Source organism: Rhinopithecus bieti, unplaced genomic scaffold (genome assembly GCF_001698545.2).
Source record: "Rhinopithecus bieti isolate Rb0 unplaced genomic scaffold, ASM169854v2 scaffold_17936, whole genome shotgun sequence".
Classification (NCBI taxonomy): Eukaryota; Metazoa; Chordata; class Mammalia; order Primates; family Cercopithecidae; genus Rhinopithecus; species Rhinopithecus bieti.
Window position 1 is genome coordinate 260,098 of NW_016808913.1, and position 19,472 is coordinate 279,569.

Below are 19,472 nucleotides of genomic sequence, written 5' to 3' on the forward strand. Positions count from 1 at the left end.
GGCGCGGTGGCTCAAGCCTGTAATCCCAGCACTTTGGGAGGCCGAGACGGGCGGATCACGAGGTCAGGAGATCGAGACCATCCTGGCTAACATGGTGAAACCCCGTCTCTACTAAAAAATACAAAAAACTAGCCGGGTGAGGTGGCGGGCGCCTGTAGTCCCAGCTATTTGGGAGGCTGAGGCAGGAGAATGGCGTAAACCCGGGAGGCGGAGCTTGCAGTGAGCTGAGATCCGGCCACTGCACTCCAGCCCGGGCGACAGAGCGAGACTCCGTCTCAAAAAAAAAAAAAAAAAAAAAAAAAAGAAGGGAGGAGGTAGATGTTCAGCTAAGTGATTGTTAAGAAACGTAGGGAAGCAGAACATCTTTAGAAACCCAGAAAAGGAGAAGGGGCTGAATTTATTTATGGAGAAGGCATGATTCCTTCTAGTCCTACCTGGGTCACTTTCTGTATGAGTGATCCCTAGCAAATGATTTGACCCATCTCTTTTTCCACACCTATAAAATGTGCTAAGAATATATCTTGTATATTAGAGGTGTGCTTTGAAGGGCAAATAAAAATATGTTGCCAAAAACACTGAAGTGCTAAACAAATATAGACAACATAATATAAACTCAACACCCTTTTTTGGTTATACTTATTTGTTCCATATTCCCCTGTAGTCTGCAAGCCCCATGAGAACAAGGACTTTATCTTGCTACTAGGCATCCCCGTATAGAGCCTGACACGTGGCAGACATGTAATAAGCATTGTTGAGTGGACAAGAGAGCTTGAGAGAAGAATCAGATGGACTTTAAGCTGTAGCAGGAGTTAATCCTTCTCAGATAAATAAGACCTTAAAACTCAGCTGAAAGTGAGTTTGCAAAGGGAGTTGATTGCTCTTCAGTAAATTTCAAAATGGAACCAGACACAAAGATGGATTGAGGAGAATATAAACTAACTTTTGTGTAAAAAACTTTTATCATGATGAGTCAATATTTTTGTTACTTAAGTCATCTAGCTCTTAGTTATTTTTTAATAAATTCAAAGCTATTTCACAGGTGAAAAAAGTCAATATGTTTTACACTGATTTCCATTCACAGTAACATGCCCTCATGTTTTCAAAGCTTTCTGAAAAGGAACAGCTTTATTTAACCTGCACACTGAGGAGAACAAACTTGCTCTCTGAGAGATGACCACAGCTAACACGTTGGTCCTGGTTTCCCGCCTCCTTTCTCCCACTCCTCACTTGAGCACTGGGATGCCCTTTTCCTTACAAAGCCTTTTGTTTTCTTCAGCATTTCTCACCCCAACCCCTAGCAAAACAGTAAATGATCCAATATTCTTATTCACATCCTGACTAAAAGTCCCAACAAAGTTTTAAATTTTTCATTTTAAGGCTATGGATCATTAGGAAGTCAACCTTTATTTTATCTCAAAGGAATTTCAAGGATTTGACAGAGCTTTTGTGAATGGCACTGTCTTCTGCTATCACATGAACTCAAGAAGGTAAATCTGCTTTGTGGAGAGACTGAAGAAATGGAGATATGTTTCCTTTCCCTTTTCCTTCCCTAACCCGTTTTTTCATCTCCTCTTTTCCTCTCCTCCTCAGACTCACTGCTCATCTGAGGCCCTGCATTTCTGCTGCCCTGAAGCCTTGAGAATCTGGCAGTGAGCAAGGGTCCAGCACCTTTGTCTCTTAACTACTTTGGACATATTTGTAATAACGATTTTTTTAAAAAAATTTAAGGATACATGCCATCAGGGTATTGACACCAACTTACAGGTTTGGGTAGAGTAATGAAATTATTTTAACTATTATGACTACGCACAAAAAAATATATATGCGTTAAGCACCCTCCTGCCTCAGAGTCCCTGGCTCAGCTATTCCCTTTGCCTGCAACATTCTCATCCTGGTATTTACAAGGTTAGTACCCTCATCTTTCAGGTTTATCTGCAAATGTCCCCTTGTCAGCAAGACTTTCCCTGACCATCCTATTTAAGATAACAAACACCTAACTTGCTATCCTTCACACCTCCCACCGCCAACTCAAAGTATAGAGCCCCCTTCCCTGCTTTATTTTTCTCCATAGCATTTTATCATTATGAGACATATTATGCATATTTAACTTGTTTATAACTTGCCTTCCCCTACTGGAAGGTAAGCTCCATGAGAGCACGGCTGCTGTGTGTGTGTGTATGTCTGATTTCATGGGTGTGTGTGTCTGATTTCATGGATCCCCCGGGTCTGGAATCATGCCTGAGTGCCTGGCCCCTAGTAGTCATTCAATAATACATTGAATAAATGCAAACGACATACTGCTTGCCATTTACATCTAATTTATCTAATTGCTATGCCACACAACAATGAGTTTATATGTATATCCTGAATGAACAAAGGTGACACTTTGCCCTGTCTCCATGTGATATTATAGGTGGAGAAAGAAAAAACAGTTTACTAAGATTTTTTTTTAAAAAAAAAAAGCATAAATGCCTTATCTAGCACCAGTGGGAGAGAGAGAGAGAGAGATAGATAGATAGATAGATAGATAGATAGATAGATACATAGATATAGATAGATGATATAGATAGAGAGATAGATAGAGAGATAGATAGATATTTCATATACATTTGCACTCTGGTTTGCTTATACAACTGAAATATAATACAGTTGTCCCTTGCTATCTGTGGAGGATTGGTTACAGGAACCCCACAGATACCAAAATTCTCAGATACTGCAGTATCTTATATAAAATTGTGTAGTATTTGCGTGTAATCTATGCACATCCTCTCCTATACTTTAAATCATCTCTAGATTACTTATAATACCTAATACAATTATATTCTATGTAAATAGTTGTTATATTGTATTTTTTTATTTGTATTATTTTTTATTGTTGTATTTTATTGTGTGTGTTTGTAAAATTTTTTGATCTGTGATTGGTTTAATCCACAGATGCCAAACCTGCAGATACAGAGGGCTGACTATATTGCCTAATCCAATGTTTTATTTTATTATTATTCCTATTACAATGCTAGTGATGAAGTAATTAAAAATGGATAAATGTGCTCTATCATAATAAAATAACTGTTTGAACCTTCAACAATGCCTTTGCATTTTCAACACAAACAAAATAAATTTAAGAAACAAGCTCCAGTCTGCTAAGAGTAGTTCATTTGTGGGCAGAGAGTTGAAATTACAGAAAAGTGTTGCGTTCTAAATAATATATTTCAATAATACTGAAATTTTATAAAATTAAGCAATATTCTTTTGTAATTAAAAATAAATGTAATGAAATTCATGTTATTAAAAATAGAGCAGTCATATTTTTCTAAGACACTGGTAGAACTAGGCTACCTGAAATTTCCAGGTACACTTGCATTTTGGAGGATAGTAGCTTGGGTAATATGGGCTTGAAATTTTTCCTTCAAAGCCAGTGATTTCTTTGACCAACACTGTGTTTTCACACTCTGAAAAAGATACCCAGTGACACACAATGATTCGCAGCTGTGAGATTATGGAAACATACACTTCATACATTCATTTAACTACTAATGCACACTTCCTTGATCGACAAGCTTTATACATTTTGTAAACTTTGTTTTTTGTTTTGTTTTGTTTTGTTTGTTTGTTTTTCAGAAGAAAGAAATACCACCCTACAGATGTATAGCTAAAATACTTATTCTGAAATTCTATGTTTGTTTTCAAATCATATGTTTTGGCTGCAGATCTGCAAGATGCTATTACTTTCTTTAAAAACATAGTTCTGAACTCAGAGACACCAGCAACAGCTGAACAGCAACCCCTCCTCAGAGGCCTGAGTTCCATCCCTCATATTCTCTCTTCTACGCTCTAAACTGTGATAATCCCAACCTCTTTCCTTTGTTCATCCAGCCCTCAGGATAATAGTTACTTTCTGCACATGTTACATCCATGGTACCTTACATTTCTCTTCTTGTCCTATTCACCTTTTGACTAACCTTATTAACACCTTTACACTAAGTTAATAGTTCTTACCGAATTCATTCTGTCCAAATAACTAATATGGTCTCTCTCTTCTGACTGGACCCTTATTCAGAGTCCCAGACTAATAAAATGAATATTACAACACAGCCTCCAGAAAGTTAAGAATAGGCTATCTTAACAAATATTTCTAAAAGTGACTTCTGCATAACTGGGGAAGACTTACTTTGTTCTGGAATGACCTCAAAATATGCCCGGATTCCTGAGAGCCTCCGTATATGAGGAGACTTAAATGTCACCAACATGAGATTATTTGTAGAAACAAATGACATTAATGTTCTTGTGGGTTCACAAATTCTGAAAGCAGATAATAAAACAAAAGTACATGAATAATACATTATTTGAGAAATGGTTCTCCTGTTCGAGAAATGGGTCTCCATTCAAAACGATTCCACAGGTTTCCTGGGCCATCTATTCAATCCATCCCCTCAGTTCTTGGGAATCTCTCCCAACCAGATCCTCATCCATTAGTAGCCACAGAGCACTACAGAGCCGGAAAAGGTAGATACATTTTTGTGTAGGAACCTCTACCAGAGAATTCTCTGGGATGCCTGTCACTGGATGCTCCTTGAGCAGAAATACGGTATAAAAGTAGTGTATCTAATGGCTAAGGTCCTGGACTCTGCCCTAGGGAAAACTGGATTCAAAAGTCAGCTCCATCATGTAAATGGATGAAAGATGCCAGGCTTAAATCTTTGTAAGCACCAGTTTCTCTTCTATGCAATGGTAGTGTTACCAGAACAAAGGCCATGTGAGTTGTCCATGTCCTTGGCATGTTAAACAAAGAATTGAGCAAAATGCACAAAGCAACAAAGGAATGAAACAGAAATGAGAAAGGAAAGCAGGGATTTATTAAAGCACTCCACAGGGTGGGAGTGGGCCAGAGCAAGCGGTTCAAGGGCCCAGTTACAAAGTATTTAGGGTTTTAAGTACTCCTTGTGAGGTCCCTATCAGCTACACCTTATCTGGATGAAGGATTTGGTCCATGGCTAATTAAAGGTCGAGGTAAATTGGTGCGGTATGCAGCTGAAGGAATGGCCTGGGCTTAGCCTGAGGCCAATCAGGGTGCTTTCCCTTTCCACCTGAGAAGTGGTGGAAGCGGGAGGGTTGTAGGGTGATGGGGCTTTTCCTTTTGGTTTAGCTTTAGGAAGTTTACATTAATTGGGCTTAGGTTCCCTGCCCCCAGATCTTGTTGTTTCCCCTTGAATCAGCTTTAGGAAGTCAGCACTAATTGGCCTTAAGTTCCCTGCCTCCAGATCCTATTCTGCTGCCTCAGTAGCAATAATAATAGTATGCTCCTCATAGCATTGTGCTGAGGATTAAATGAGATAAGTAAATATATCTGAAAGGATGAAAAGAAGCTGATAATGATGGAGGAATGGGCATCAGTGGCAAACTTACTTTTCACCGCATATTCTTACATAGTGTTTGAATTTTTAATATGCACATTCATCACCAAAATATAAATACCTACACACACACATAAAGCATTGTTACGTACATCCATAGACACGGATAAAAATAATAGGATGATTTGTGTACCTTTTTAGCACAGTGAGTAATAAATACTTTCTTAATAAAGTGTGATTCATTATTAGTTTACCAAATATTAAGCACCCATAAATAAATATCTACTATTAAGTAAAAAATACTAGGGTATGTGTATGTGTGTGTTATTACATATACATGAAAGGATTTATGCTAAAATATAACAGAAATTTGTTCTGAATAAGGAGATTATAAAGTAATTGATACTCTTTCCTCTGACCTAATTTTCTACAATAAACATGTGTTATCTTTGTAATGAGAAAAGAATTTAATTGTTTACTAATGTGATGCAATCATCATAGGATATTTATTCTCACACTGTTGAAACAGTAGACTTCATTTTTATTTCAATAAATGTAAAATTAAACAAAGTATCTGTTATATTTCAGGTATATTGGCTGAAGTTCTTGCTGTACTGACTTTGAGAGTATTTGCTACAAGTGGAAAACATTGAGTCTGATAGGCCCTGGCGAGGGTACTAAAGTATAATGGAAAACATTGAGTCTGATAGGCCCTGGCGAGGGTACTAAAGTATAATGGATACTAAATAGGGCATGGGTCAGTCGTCGACCTCATGTGTGCACACAAAAACTGTTTTAAAAAACAATCCAGGGGGAACACAGATACTGTAAAACAGAGGTTGTAAAAAATCTTTTTACCCACCAAGAAGAGTACCTGCATCGTACCTGTACAAGATGCTGCTCCGGATGGGCAAAAGGGAGTCATAAATGGTCAGGGAGTCAGTGGCACAGTTGTCGGCTTCGATTTGGATGGACTTGATTGAGAGACGAATCAGGTAGCCCACTATGGCCACCAGCTTGAAGTGACACATCAGCCTCCCTGAGGTTGCAGAAATCTCCAGCGGGTAGTGGAGAGACAGATGCTCTGCATAGAAGTACTGAGAGCAGCCTTTGTCTGTGGAGACAGCACCATTTTCCTTTCTTTTCTTTATTTTAGGAATGATTTTTCTAAAAAAAGAAATCTTTATAGAAAAGTAAAGAGCAAAAGAGGTCATGTGAAGGACATATGCTGCCTTTGCCAGCCTAGGTCCACTTCTCTGCCTTCTGGTAACAGCCCTGCATTTTGCCTTTAGAAACTACCAGCACTCTGTCTATATAGTTTGGTTGGGGTTAAACTCACCCCTAGCTTCAGAGGTGGGCACATAACCCAGGCTGGCCAATCAGAGTCAAAGAAGTCATTTCAAGAATAGGCATGTCAGTCAATCCAGACAGTGAGAGTCAGCCCCAGGACTTCTGCAAGAGCAGTCAGGAAATACGTGGAGGTGGTTTCACCATGGTTGAGAAAATGATAAATTTTAAGTTTGGATCTGTTTGGTGGTCCTTGTTACCACCACAGCGAAAGAGCACAACTTGATAACGAAGTCTCCATAGAAGTAGGCAGAGATGCAGAGTTCTGATGATATTTTATTTTAGACCCTAGACTCAACCATGACTAATGCCAGCACATTCCATGTATGTCCCACTTACATGAGCCAGTCAAGTTTCTTTTGTGCTTAAGCCATTTTGAATGCATTTCTGTCACTTGCATTTAAAAGAGCACTGACAAATACCATCAATTAGAAAATGAAAATTAAAGCCAAAAACAATATTAACATGGGAGGAGGGGGAACCACATGAAAGAATTTACCAGATCCTATGGTTGACGAGTAATCCGACCGAAGCCCAGCTGCAATGAAAAAGCACATAGACAAGAGACTGAATCCCATCGTTTCATTTTGTTAGAATTTTGCTTAGTAAAAATTATTTTCAGTTCTTCTTTAAAAGCAATCAAACACATCTGGGATTTACTTTAAAATAATCCAGTGAGGATGAGGTAGTTGTTTAGGTATTTAGAGATCAAATAGAATAGTTGTGAGTGAGTTGATAGTTGTCAAAGCTAAGTAATGGGTGTATGAGAGTTCACTGTACTATTCTCTTTACCTTTGTATCCTTGAAATTGTAGTTGCAAGTTTCAAATATTTTCAAAGGTAAAAAAGCAACCAAACAAATATGATATTAGTCTTATATATGAAATAATACATGGGATACAGAATTTTCTATGAGATTTTTCATTTATTTAACAAATATTTGTCAGCTACCTACCACATGCCTAGTGTATGTGTGTGTGTATATAATATAGATATTTATATATTTTTAAATACACAGAAATTTATAATATATTTATAACATATGTTCATATATGTATTTTATATATAAAATTTAAATCAAAACAGAAAACTACATAAATTTTGAGTTATGCAATCATTAAGCCATTTTACTATTAAGGCAAACAATGAAATTTGCATTTGAGGCTATGAAGCAAGCTGTTCTGGAGTGTTGGACAGCATTACACAGTAAAGGGACAGTTCTGTCTGGGCAAGTAAAGTAACAAGATAAACCTCAGCAAAATTCTTCCTTGTCTAGGTCTTTGTTCTTTGGGGACTTAGTTTGACAATGCATGAACTGAATAAGGGTAGGTAGAGGTACACAGTAATACATTCAATTTCATATGAATATTTTCCCCAAATCTATCTTTCAATCGCTGTATTTTTACTTTACTAACATAGCTCCAATGTCTTTAGTTAATCCTGCGCTCCTGGGATTGTGGGATAATCCCACATTGTAATGCTTCGTTACAGTGTTGACTGTAATCATGGCAAGTATCCGGAGTGCTGCAGGAAGGAATGCTAAAGGAGAATTACCCAACAATCACCATTTAGTACTACAGAGTCCATGTCCACAGCCAGGCCCTGCAAGCTCCCCACAGAGGTCCGGTTTATGATGCTTGTCTGGATGGAGTCCTTCAAGATGGCGGCCACACAGTCTTCGCAGAAGATGTGGCCTTTGGCGCGTGGCATGACAAACACAATCCAAAAGTGGACAAGGAGGCCACCTTTGTTGTTGCTGCTATAACGAAAAAAGAGAGATCGTCAGGGACCTCACAGGACTTTACAGAGAAGCAGTACCCAGCTGATAGATTCAAGGTAAGGCCAGTGAGCACATCCTTCAATTGAAGCTAGCTCCCTTCTTTAGGTAGTCATTGACTTCTGTTGTGAAGATTGGCAAAGGACAGCATCATGTTACATGTATTCAGACTATTGTGTTGGATTCTAATCTAAAGCCATTACTGTATAGTTGCATCTCCATGGAGAATATGCTATTTCTAATGGATATCAATCAGTATTCACTGCCATTAAAATTTAAAACCGTGGCCGGGTGCAGTGGCTCACGCCTGTATTCCCAGCACTTTGGGAGGCCGAGGCAGACAGATTACCTGAGGTCAGGAGTTTGAGACCAGCCTGACTAACATGGTGAAACCCCGTCTCTACTAAAACTACAAAAATTAGCCAGACATTGTGGCGGGTGCCTGTAATCACAGCTACTGGGGAGGCTGAGCCGGAAGAATTGTTTGAACCCGGGAGGCGGAGGTTGCAGTGAGCTGAGATCGTGCCATTGTACTCCGGCCTGGGCAACAGAGTGAGACTCTGTCTCAAAAATAAATAAATAAATAAAACCATTAAAAAGTTTGATACTCTGCCATGTCCGGGGACTGTGCTAAATCTGCTTTATCCCATTTAATCTTATGAGAAGGTCCTATTATTATTCCAATTTTATAGGTGAGAAAACTGAGGCCAAATACAACTCCACGTCACATAGCTAGTAGCAGATCCAGTAATTAAGCCCAATTTGGTTTCCAGTCTGCCCCCAGAGCCTGAGCTCCAATGGCATAAATACTGCCGTGTTTTATGAAAGGAACATAACATGGCGTTCTGCAGTAAATGACTTGAGAAATGGAAGGTTAAGGAAACTAATCAAGTTGCTTTAGTCCAAGGCTTCTCAGTGCTTTAATATGTCAAAGTGGATTGTGGATTGTGAATCTCTGCAGATATATTGGGAGTGGGTAGGGGTGGGATACAATATATGGTGCACAATTTTTTCTAAAAATTATTTCACCATGAATCCCCTTTTTTCTCAGAAGATCTCTATTGACCAGTTTTTCACTGAACATTAAGAAATCATGGTCTGTGCTTTATTTTTGCCTCCACCCTCCACCCAATATGATAGACAAGTTTGTGGCCATTTTGCACAGCAGCACTGCTATAGGGGTTCAGGATTCTAGCTATGGGGAGAAGGTCGGGATTTGGTAGATAAAGAGCAAAAACACGCGGCCGCGAGCTGGCTCAAGACCTGTAATCCCGAGCACTTGCTGAGGCCAAGACTGGCGGCATCACCTGAGGGTCAGGAGATCGAGACGCATCCTGCTAACACGGTTAAACCCAGTCTCTACTTAAAAATACAAAAAAAAAAAAAAAGCCGGGCCGCTGAGGCGGCCGCCTGTAGTCCGGCTACTCGGAGGGATGAGCAGGAGAATGCCGGCTAAACCTGGCGAGGTGGAGCTTGCCATGAGCTGAGCATCTGCCACTGCACTCCAGCCTGGGTGGCAGAGCGAGACTCCGTTCTCAAAAAAAAAAAAAATAAAAAAAAAAAAAAAAGAGCAAAAACACAGCATGAAAGCAGGGCAGTGAGTTGAGTCACTAGTTGTGTTAATACAGCATGAATCCCCAACCACCTCCAAGAAGCTACTTAGGAATGGTGGCATCTCAGCCTTTTCATAGCCTTGAATGGAATTTAGAACAATGAACACAGAAATCCCAAAACGAGGGACATGCATTACCTGACATCTGCAACAACAGACTGCTCATAAAATCTGGAGAAGGCAGATGTTGTATAAACCAGGTTTATCTGAAAAAGAATAGTTGAGGTCTCTGAAGTATTTCATACTTGACTTCCTTTTACAGTATCTTAAATGTTGTAGGCCCAAGCTCTGACAGTCAGCAAGAAGAAGTGCAAGTCTCAAAATAAAGGCCCCTAACTCTACACCCAGACATTATTTCTTGAATTCAAATAAATTCTTCCTGCAACAATCTTGGGTGACTTACTTTCATTCTGCTATCTGTGAAAAATCAGTGACCCTCAGTCATTTATTGCTCTCTTTAAACTCAAACTTAACTTCTGTATTCTCCCCACTCCAAAGGTTAATTTTCTCCACAGTTAACAAATCGAACTCATTTAAGCACATTTTCATACTGCGGTATCTGACCCAATGTCTTTTCTATCAGGGCAGCAGCGTTGACTATATTCTTAAGGACACATTCTCATATTGGCCACTAGAGGGCGAGTGGTATCCACAGCCAGGTCTACCAGCCTCCTTCAGAACAAACTCTAGGGAAGGGCCCCAGCTCTTTTAAAACTTCGTAATTGGCTGGGCGCGGTGGCTCAAGCCTGTAATCCCAGCACTTTGGGAGGCCGAGACGGGCGGATCACGAGGTCAGGAGATCGTAGACCATCCTGGCTAACATGGTGAAACCCCGTCTCTACTAAAAAATACAAAAGCTAGCCGGGCGAGGTGGCTGGCGCCTGTAGTCCCAGCTACTGGGGAGGCTGAGGCAGGAGAATGGTGTAAACCCGGGAGGCGGAGCTTGCAGTGAGCTGAGATCCGGCCACTGCACTCCAGCCTGGGCGACAGAGCGAGACTCCGTCTCAAAAAAAAAAAAACAAAAAACAAAAAACAAAAAAAAACTTCATAATTGGATCTCAAAGGAAAGCTGTATTTCAATTGATTTACTTCTTGGCCCTCACCCAGCATTTCTAAAACCAAACTCACTCTCTTCTCCCAAGTCATTTTTTTCTGGTATTCTCCTTCCTGCATAATTTGAAAACCACTACATAATTGCTCAAGATTAAAAAAAATTTTTTTTAACCCTTAGAAATTGTAAAGTGTAGTGGAAGTAATATGAGCTATGAAATTTAAATTCACTGTGCAACACAGAACATGTTGCCTAAACCTGTTTAGGTGGGTTTTGTTTTTTCTTTTTTACCTATAAAGTGGTAATCAAAACACCCACCTCCTTGGGATAATTTGAGACATAATTGGTATATAGTCATATGCCACATGACATTTTGGTCAATGACAGACCACATATATGACAGTAGTCTCATAAGATTATGATGGAGCTGAGCGACTCCTATCATCTAGTGATTTGTGTTACAATGGCCTACACTGTTCAGTACAGTAACATGCCATCCAGGTTTGTGGCTTAGGGGCAGTAGGCTATACCATCTAGCCTGGGTGTGTAGTAGGCCACTCCAGCTATGTATGTGCACACATACTCTACGATGTTTGTACAACAGTATCTCCATTGTTAAGCGACACAGGACTGCATAAATATTAGAGGCAAAGGGTTTAGTGACGTACCCAGTATGTAGAAGGCATTCAGTAAGTAAAAGCTGCTCTGAGCACTATTGTCTTTGATGTGCCCTCTCTCTCACCACCTTTCCTCTTTCTACACAGCCAGTCATTGTGTCAAGGTCATCACTATGACAACCCTCTCCAGTACCGTGAAAATACAAATTGACAGCAACGTTCTAGTTGGTAATATGCGCCAAGAGCCATAAATACATACTTTTCTATTTGTCCAAGTAGTTATACTTTTAGGAAACCACCTAAGGGAGTAATCGGAGATACTCACAAAGAATGTGGCAGCTTTGCTGTCACATTATCTATAGCAAAAATTGGGAGCAGCCTAAACATCCAATAAATGGGGATTTGCTAACTTTGAGGCTATTGTAACTTACATTTTTTTAAGACAAATTTACTTGCATAGAAGCATGCAATAGCATGCTAAAAGAAAATGTTAGTTTATAAAACTGAAAATAATATTCCAGTATTGCACTATTCTCTATGTCTGTGTATTTCAGAATAAAAAGGGGCTTTATCTCTGGTGATGACGTAAAAGAAGATGTTAGTTTTAAAACATAATCATCTGAATTTTGCTAATTTTATAATAAATATTTATTAGTTCTATAATGAGAAAGTTACTTTTTACAGTGAAGAGATTGCCAGTACATCAAGGTTGAAATAAATGTGTACAATAATGGAATTAATCGGTATGCATCTAACTTCAGAACTGGAAGGTATTTTAAAGGTCATCTGATTCCAATTCCTTTATTTTATGGTTGAGAAAAACTGAAGCTGAGAGAGCCATTCTTTTTTTTACATTGGAACGTGGGAGCAGGGGAGAAATTCTATCTTATAGCCGAGATGTGCTAAATTTCATGTTTTCTTCTGACGGCTTCCTTTGTCTACCCTGCCCTCTACTTCCCTAAACCCTGCTCACCTCTGACACGTGTGGTCCCCTCCAGCTTCATCCCCTACCTCCCCGCAAACCCACTCTACCCTAACCCCTTCTACCCCCATCACCTCACCACTTGCTGCACAGTCCGTGCCACTGAAAGAAATTCCCTGGACTCCTTTTGTTGGTATTCAGGAAGAAACTCAATGTTGGTGATGCGAAACATCCCAGCAAAGTAAAAAGCATCTTTGCTTTCTGTCTTACCTGTAAAATAGGAGAGAACGAGATTGGGAGGCTTTCCCATCTGTGTGGCAGTAAGGAATTGTCTGAGCTATGTCAGTATGAGGCTCCTAAAATAATTTTATTTTAGGCAGCTGCATACTAACTGGTTCAGAGCCTGTGAAGTTTTAAATGTAGGTAACAACATCTATTTCATCAGCAGCAAATAACCGTATCTCAGAATATTCCTTCTGTCAGCTCTGGCAAATACTTAAAAGCAAGATTAAAAGGGTCTCAAGGCCCTTGTGTGTTACTTTTCTGTGGTCCATGTTTACCCCGCTTTATCATGATTTCTCTCTGTCTCCTTAATGGGCCCTCTGAAGGAATAAACAGTAATTTATTTTGATTCCTCAGCCCCTGATGCAGGCAGTGCCTGGCTTAGCTTTGAAGCTCAATAAACATTTGAGGGAAGGGAGGGACAAAGTGGGTAGAGGGGGAGAGAAAGGGAGAAAGACAGAGTGAGAAAGAGAGAGAGAATATTTCCTCTTAGCACAAGGCCCAGCACATGGAAATGTTAAATAAATGATGGCTGAATTAAAAAGAAGTTGCAACCGCTGTGAGTGATAGGAAACAGCTTGCCTTCTAAGATCCATTTAAAGTCACTTTAGCCTCAGGAAGTGTAGGGAGGCTGGGGAGGGGAGGAGTAAAGGGCAGGAGGCTTGAACTCCTGTCCTTGATTTGTTTTTTCAGGTAATGTGACCCTGGACTGATCGCCTCGCCTCTAGGCCAGTCATATAAAACAGCAGTTGTATTTTGGTTTTAGGGTTTTTTTATTTTTATCAGGGAAGTGCTTCCTAGATTTCTTTTTTTTTTCTTTTTCTTTTGGTTGCGGACTCTAAAATTCAAATGAAAGCTATGACTTCTTTCCAGAAGCTCATACATCCTTCTCATATCAGTGAGTACTCTAGAGTCAGAACAACAATCATGCAAGAAAGATCAATTAATTTAGCATTAAATCAGACTACATTTACCTAACTCTTCAGCTCAGCCTAATGTATAAGATCCTCCGTAGTCTCCCTGTTTACCTGTCTCTGTCTACCTCCTTTCTCAAGGCCACCCTCCGTGCCCAGATTTCATGTATCAAAACTAACCTGTTTTCTATTGAAAAATTCTTACTGGTCCATACCAGTCTCCCTTTGCTTGTATTGATCTGTTTCCATGAAGTAACCTTCTCCGATTTTTATAAGCCAACAAACTACATCTGCACAAGGATGTTCTAAAACTTTTATAAACATGCTAGGACAGTGCAAATGTGTCAGCTGGGGAACAGCAGAGAAACGACGGCAAATAAGCTGCTTTGTTCTGGGCTGAGGTTGTGCGTGTTTGTCTTAACGGCCCATTGACTTGACTTCCCCACCAGTTTCCTCAAGGACAGAGATCCTATCTCGCTCACCACTCTGCTCCCATGCCCACCCCAGGACCCAACACATAATGAGCAGTCTCAAGATGTATCAGATGAATGTTCAGGAACCAGTTCACGAACCCTTCTCTGGATGCCATCCCTGGGCAATTTAGATGTCTTTCTTCTGTCATCACAAGATAATCACTTAAGCAAAAAGTTCAGCTCACACCTTCTCTCTAGCACTGAACTGTGAACTTTTTGAAAGTAGCAAATGCCTCTGTAAGCTTTCCGAAGGTAGGAGATGCATCATGGTGTGTTTGATGCCCTACCTTCTGCCAAGCAAATCACAAGTCATCAATTTATGTGCATATAAGTGACCTGAACTGTTCAAGACAATATTCCTTCATTCTTTGCCTAAAAGTCTTCCCTTCCAATCAGATTTTCATATCTCTGAGAGTACATCTAGGAAAATTGTTTCTCTACCCATAACACTTCTGTCACCAAATGTGGGGGTGAGGGTGGGGGTTCTCCACACCAAGCAATTCTCCAATTCTTTGCAGACGCCAACTGGATGTCCAATGATACAATTCAATTCTGACACCAGCTACCAAGAGTTCATGTCAGACCCCAAAGGTTAAAGGCACATTATCACGAGACCGCCCCCCACTGCAGATCCCAATCAGAAGTAGTAGGTCCCCAGGCTACCCACACTACTGTCCAAATTGGCTACAAATTGGCTGTTCTCATAAAGCCCTCAGGTTTCATAATTTGCTATAATGACTCACAGAACTCAGAGACTAACACTTTACTATTACTTCTTTATTATAAAGGATACAGATGAGCAGTCAGATGAAGAAGTACCTAGGGCAAGGTCCAGAGGGGTCTCTAGAGTAGGAGCTTCTGTCCCTGTGGAGTTGGAGCATGCCACCCTCCCAGCAACTGGATATGTTCACCAACCTGGAAGCTCCTTGAACCCTGCCATTTAGGGTTTTTATAGAGTTCAATTTTAAATCATTTTCCATTCATGATTAAGCTCAATCTTCAGCCCCCTACTGAAAGTTACAATCCTTTCAGCATGTGGTTGGTTTCTCTGGTCACCTAGGGGCTTTTAGCCACCAGTCATTTTGTTAACATACAAAAAGACATTCTTAGAATCTCTGTGTTAGGATCTAGGGACTACAATCAAATATTATAACAAAATGTATGTATATAAAACAAAAGATGCCCCTATCACTCCTATCATTCAGGAAGTTACAGAATGTTAGAAGCTCTGAGCCAGAAATATGGGGCACAGAATAACTATATATTTCACATTGTGTCATGTGCATGTATTTTGTATCAAATATATTAACATGTATAGATGGCAACTCCAACACAAGTCAACAAAGGCTATACTTACAGTGTTGCCTAAGTAAGAACTCTATAGGAAAGGGCTTAGTTATGACACCTGTCCAAAAGGATCAGTCAGATCAACAAACACATAATAACAGAGGAGAGAAAGATGCATGTGCAAAATGGAGCTCAGGGAGCCGGAAATTCAAGGTTGCCTAGAAACAGGTGGTGGGTGGAATGAGGAAATGAAACAGCTTAGCATTCCATTAATTTTCTTAAAGCTACAAATGCATTACATTTCTGAACTAGTCAAAATCTCCTGAGCATCCTTCTCAGCTCTTCCCATCCTATCCCCAGTCTCTTCCTCTTGCTCTCCTATGGGGAGAAAATGGTGTTGGTAAAAAAAAAAAAAAAGAAATGAGAAAGAGAATTCTGGTTTATGTCTCCTTAACACATCAACACCAGGCTAGGCACCATCGTTCATGCCTGTACTCCTAGCACTTTGGAAGGCCAAGGTGGGAGGATTACTTGAGTTCAGGAGTTTGAGACCAGCCTGGGCATCATAGTGAGAACTCTGTCTCTACAACAAATTTTAAAAATCAGCCCAGGTGTGGTGGCATATACCTGTGGTCTCAGCTACTCAGGAGGCTGAGGCAGCAGGATTGCTTGAGCCCAGGATTTCAAGCTTGCAGTGAGTTGTGATTGTGCCACTACACTCCAGCCTGGGTGACAGAGCAAGATCTTGTCTCAAAACAAAATAACAAAAAACCGTCAACACCAGTTTTGGAAATGGTGTATCCATATTGGAAAAAGGAAAATCCCATCGGAAACACCTACTGCAGATTAGGCTTGCATTGCTAATGCTAGACTCACACCATAAGCCCTAACCCCAAAGAAACACAGATTTTTAACTTACTGATATAGAGCCACAGAAGTGTCCAGGCTGTGACTGCTAAGATGAATAAAAATACTGTGAAGAGAATGATTTTATTTTGTACATTCCAAAAGGGAACTTTTTTCTTGGATTGCTTCTTGGGTTTGGCTTTGCCAATGGGTCTTTGTGGTGGTTGTCTTCCTGGCAATGGTAGTCGTCTCCCCAGCAATGGTGGTCGTCTCCCTGGCAGCTTCTTTTGGGCACTGACCACTTGGACTGAGATATTGGATATCTTAAAGAAAAAAAAAAAAAAAAAAAGATATATTACCAAGTAGAAGTAGTCAGGATCTTAAATGAAACTACCCAGTCAGAAGAGGTTGGTGCTAAAAGGCCTAAATGTAACTGTTTAAGCATTCATATTTATGTAAGTATATCAAATTATTTGCATAAGTATAATAAGTTGATTTGCACCAAGTCACAAAATTAAGATCAGAGAAATAGACATTACTGTATACAAACCCTAGTGAAATGGTTTCTATCAGGGAAACCAGCCCCCGATATTTCAACATAGGTTCTTTTCTATTTTCCCTAAGTGTTGGCCAGTCCGAGAAATGAAGAGAAAGAGTACAAAAGAGAGAAATTTTAAAGCTGGGTGTCCCGGGGAGACATCACACGTGGGCAGGTTCCGTGATGCCCCCTCAGCCCCCAAACCAGCAAGTTTTTATTAGCGATTTTCAAAGGAAAGGGAGTGTATGCATAGGGTGTGGGTCACAGAGATCACATGTTTCAAAGGCAATAAAATATCACAAGGCAGAAGATCAGAGCGAGATCACAAGGTCAGGGCAAAACTAGAATTGCTAATGAAGGTCCATGTCCCGCTGGGCACACATTGTCATTGCTAAACATCTTAGCAGGAAACAGGATTCAAGAGCAGAGAATTGGTCTGACTAGAATTTGCCAGGCTGGAATTTCCTAATCCTAGCAAGCCTGGGGGCACTGCAGGAGACTAGGGCGTGTTTCATCCCTTATCTGCAACTGCATAAGGCAGACACTCCTAGAGTGGCCATTTTAGAGGCCTCTTGCTGGGAATGCATTCTTTTCCCAGTGCTGTTAATTATTAATATTCCTTCCTGGGGAAAGAATTCAGCACTATTTCTCTTACCCGTTTTCGGCAATAAGAGAAATATGGCTCTGTCCTGCCCAACTCCCAGGCAGTCAGACCCAATGGTTATCTCCCTTGTTCCCTGAACATCGCTGTTATCCTGTTCTTTTTTCAAGGTGCCCAGATTTCATATTGTTCAAACGTACATGCTTTATGAAAAATTTGTGCAGTTAACGCAATCATCACAGGGTCCTGAGGCAACATACATCCTCAGCTTACAAAGATGATGGGATTAAGAGATTAAAGTAAAGAAAGGCATAGGAAATTATAAGAGTATTGATTGGGTAAGTGATAAATGTCCATGAAATCTTCACAATTTATATTCTTCTCCCATGGCTTCAGCAGGTCCCTCCGTTCTGGGTCCCTGACTTCCCGCAACAGTTTCTAGGTTCTTTCCTCAACTCTCCAACTCTGTTGAATAGATGCTGTGGAGGACAGGCTTGAATTTCACGGGGTAAAGTAGACTAGAGGATTTGAAGGTTAGGAGGTTAAGGTTAAGATTCTATGTGGTTAGATTCATGTGTGTACACAGCCCTTTTTTTTTTTTTTTTTAGACAGAGTTTTGCTCTTATTGCCCAGGCTGGAGTGTAATGGAGTGATCTTGGCTCACTGCAACCTCTGCCTCCTGGGTTCCCGCGATTCTCCTGTCTCAGCATCCCTAGTAGCTGGGATTACAGGCACTTGCCACCACATCCAGCTAATTTTTGTGTTTGTAGTAGAGACGGGGTTTTGCCATGTTGGTCAGGCTGGTCTTGAACTCTTGACCTCAGGTGATCCACCTGCCTTGGCCTCCCAAAGTGCTGGGATTCCAGGTGTGAACCACCATGACTGGCTACAGTCCTTTTTGTGTATGTATGTGTTTCTCATGTTTGCATTATATGGTTTTTGTCTCACAATTATTTCTGGGCTGATGCAGGATTGAAAATAAGAAGATAAGTGAGTTCCCCACAGAAGTGAATTGATTTCATAGTTACAGCTTCATGACTGGGTGGTAGGAAGGAAAAGTAAAGGTGATACGATAATTTGCATAGGGTTGTAGGACAGGAATTAAATATGTTTGTTTTGCCATTGCCAGCCACTGAACTAATTAGTGACTCAGTTTCTCAATTATAAATGAAAGAATTATTTAAAAGTAAATCGAAGAACGAAATAGAACACTCATTAGATTAGAAAATTGCTGGTTTAAGTGTATTGATGTGTATAGTGTTATGTGCAAGAGTAAAAAATACATTATTTAATTGTTTCCCTTCCTCCTCTTTTATTTTCTTGTCTACCCTCTGCTATTTGATGCTGTGAATTCTTTAATAATGTATTCAAGAGTTTAGCTTCTTTTAAGGAGAGATTTATACAAGTCAGGGTAACTAAACTCCGGAGATGAAGTAGCTTTTAACCACACATTCTTTTAAAGGCCACAGTATGGAACGCCAGTTCCAAAGAAATAATCTCTCTTTTGCACTGTCCTTAAGAGTTCTCTCCTTCTCTTTTCCTCTCCCTCACTCTTCTCTTCAAAATTCATACCCTCCAGTCTTTAACCCTGCCAATTAATGGGATAATATGTGGCCACGTACACTCTGAATTATTCATGGCCCTTCATTCTTTTTGCCAAACACCTTGTCAACCCCTGGAGTGAAGTGTCGCTTGTATCCTTTCTGGTGAAATTGAACTAGACCAGACATCATTTAATGGGGTGTCCTGCAGGAATGAGGATGGGGTTTCTAAAGAGAGAAACATTCCATTGTAGAATGAGTTGATGATGGTATCAAGCTACTTTCAAGTGCTCCCCCAAAAGAAAGAAAGAAAC

The 19,472-nt window shown here is 40.2% G+C and overlaps 1 protein-coding gene across 5 annotated transcripts in view; it reads right to left on the reverse strand.

Moving 5' to 3' along the window:
* The window catches only part of TMPRSS7 (transmembrane serine protease 7), a 40,249-nt gene extending 25,005 nt beyond the window's left edge, over positions 1–15,244 (reverse strand). The window contains exons 1-8 of one of the 5 annotated variants that reach the window (XM_017887770.1): positions 15,113–15,244; positions 12,816–12,946; positions 10,225–10,292; positions 8,263–8,453; positions 6,691–6,803; positions 6,237–6,465; positions 4,169–4,299; positions 3,337–3,449 (exon numbers count right to left, since the gene is read on the reverse strand). In XM_017887770.1, the coding sequence (XP_017743259.1) occupies positions 3,337–3,449; positions 4,169–4,299; positions 6,237–6,382 (390 nt within the window). In that variant the 5' untranslated portion in view covers positions 6,383–6,465; positions 6,691–6,803; positions 8,263–8,453; ... (1 more) ...; positions 12,816–12,946; positions 15,113–15,244. Of the gene's footprint in view, positions 1–3,336; positions 3,450–4,168; positions 4,300–6,236; positions 6,466–6,690; positions 6,804–7,197; positions 7,237–8,262; positions 8,457–10,224; positions 10,293–12,815; positions 12,947–15,107 lie in introns of those variants that run through there. The other 4 variants (XM_017887771.1, XM_017887768.1, XM_017887769.1 and 1 more) reach the window with 4 other exon arrangements.
* Between the last annotated feature and the right edge of the window lie 4,228 nt (positions 15,245–19,472).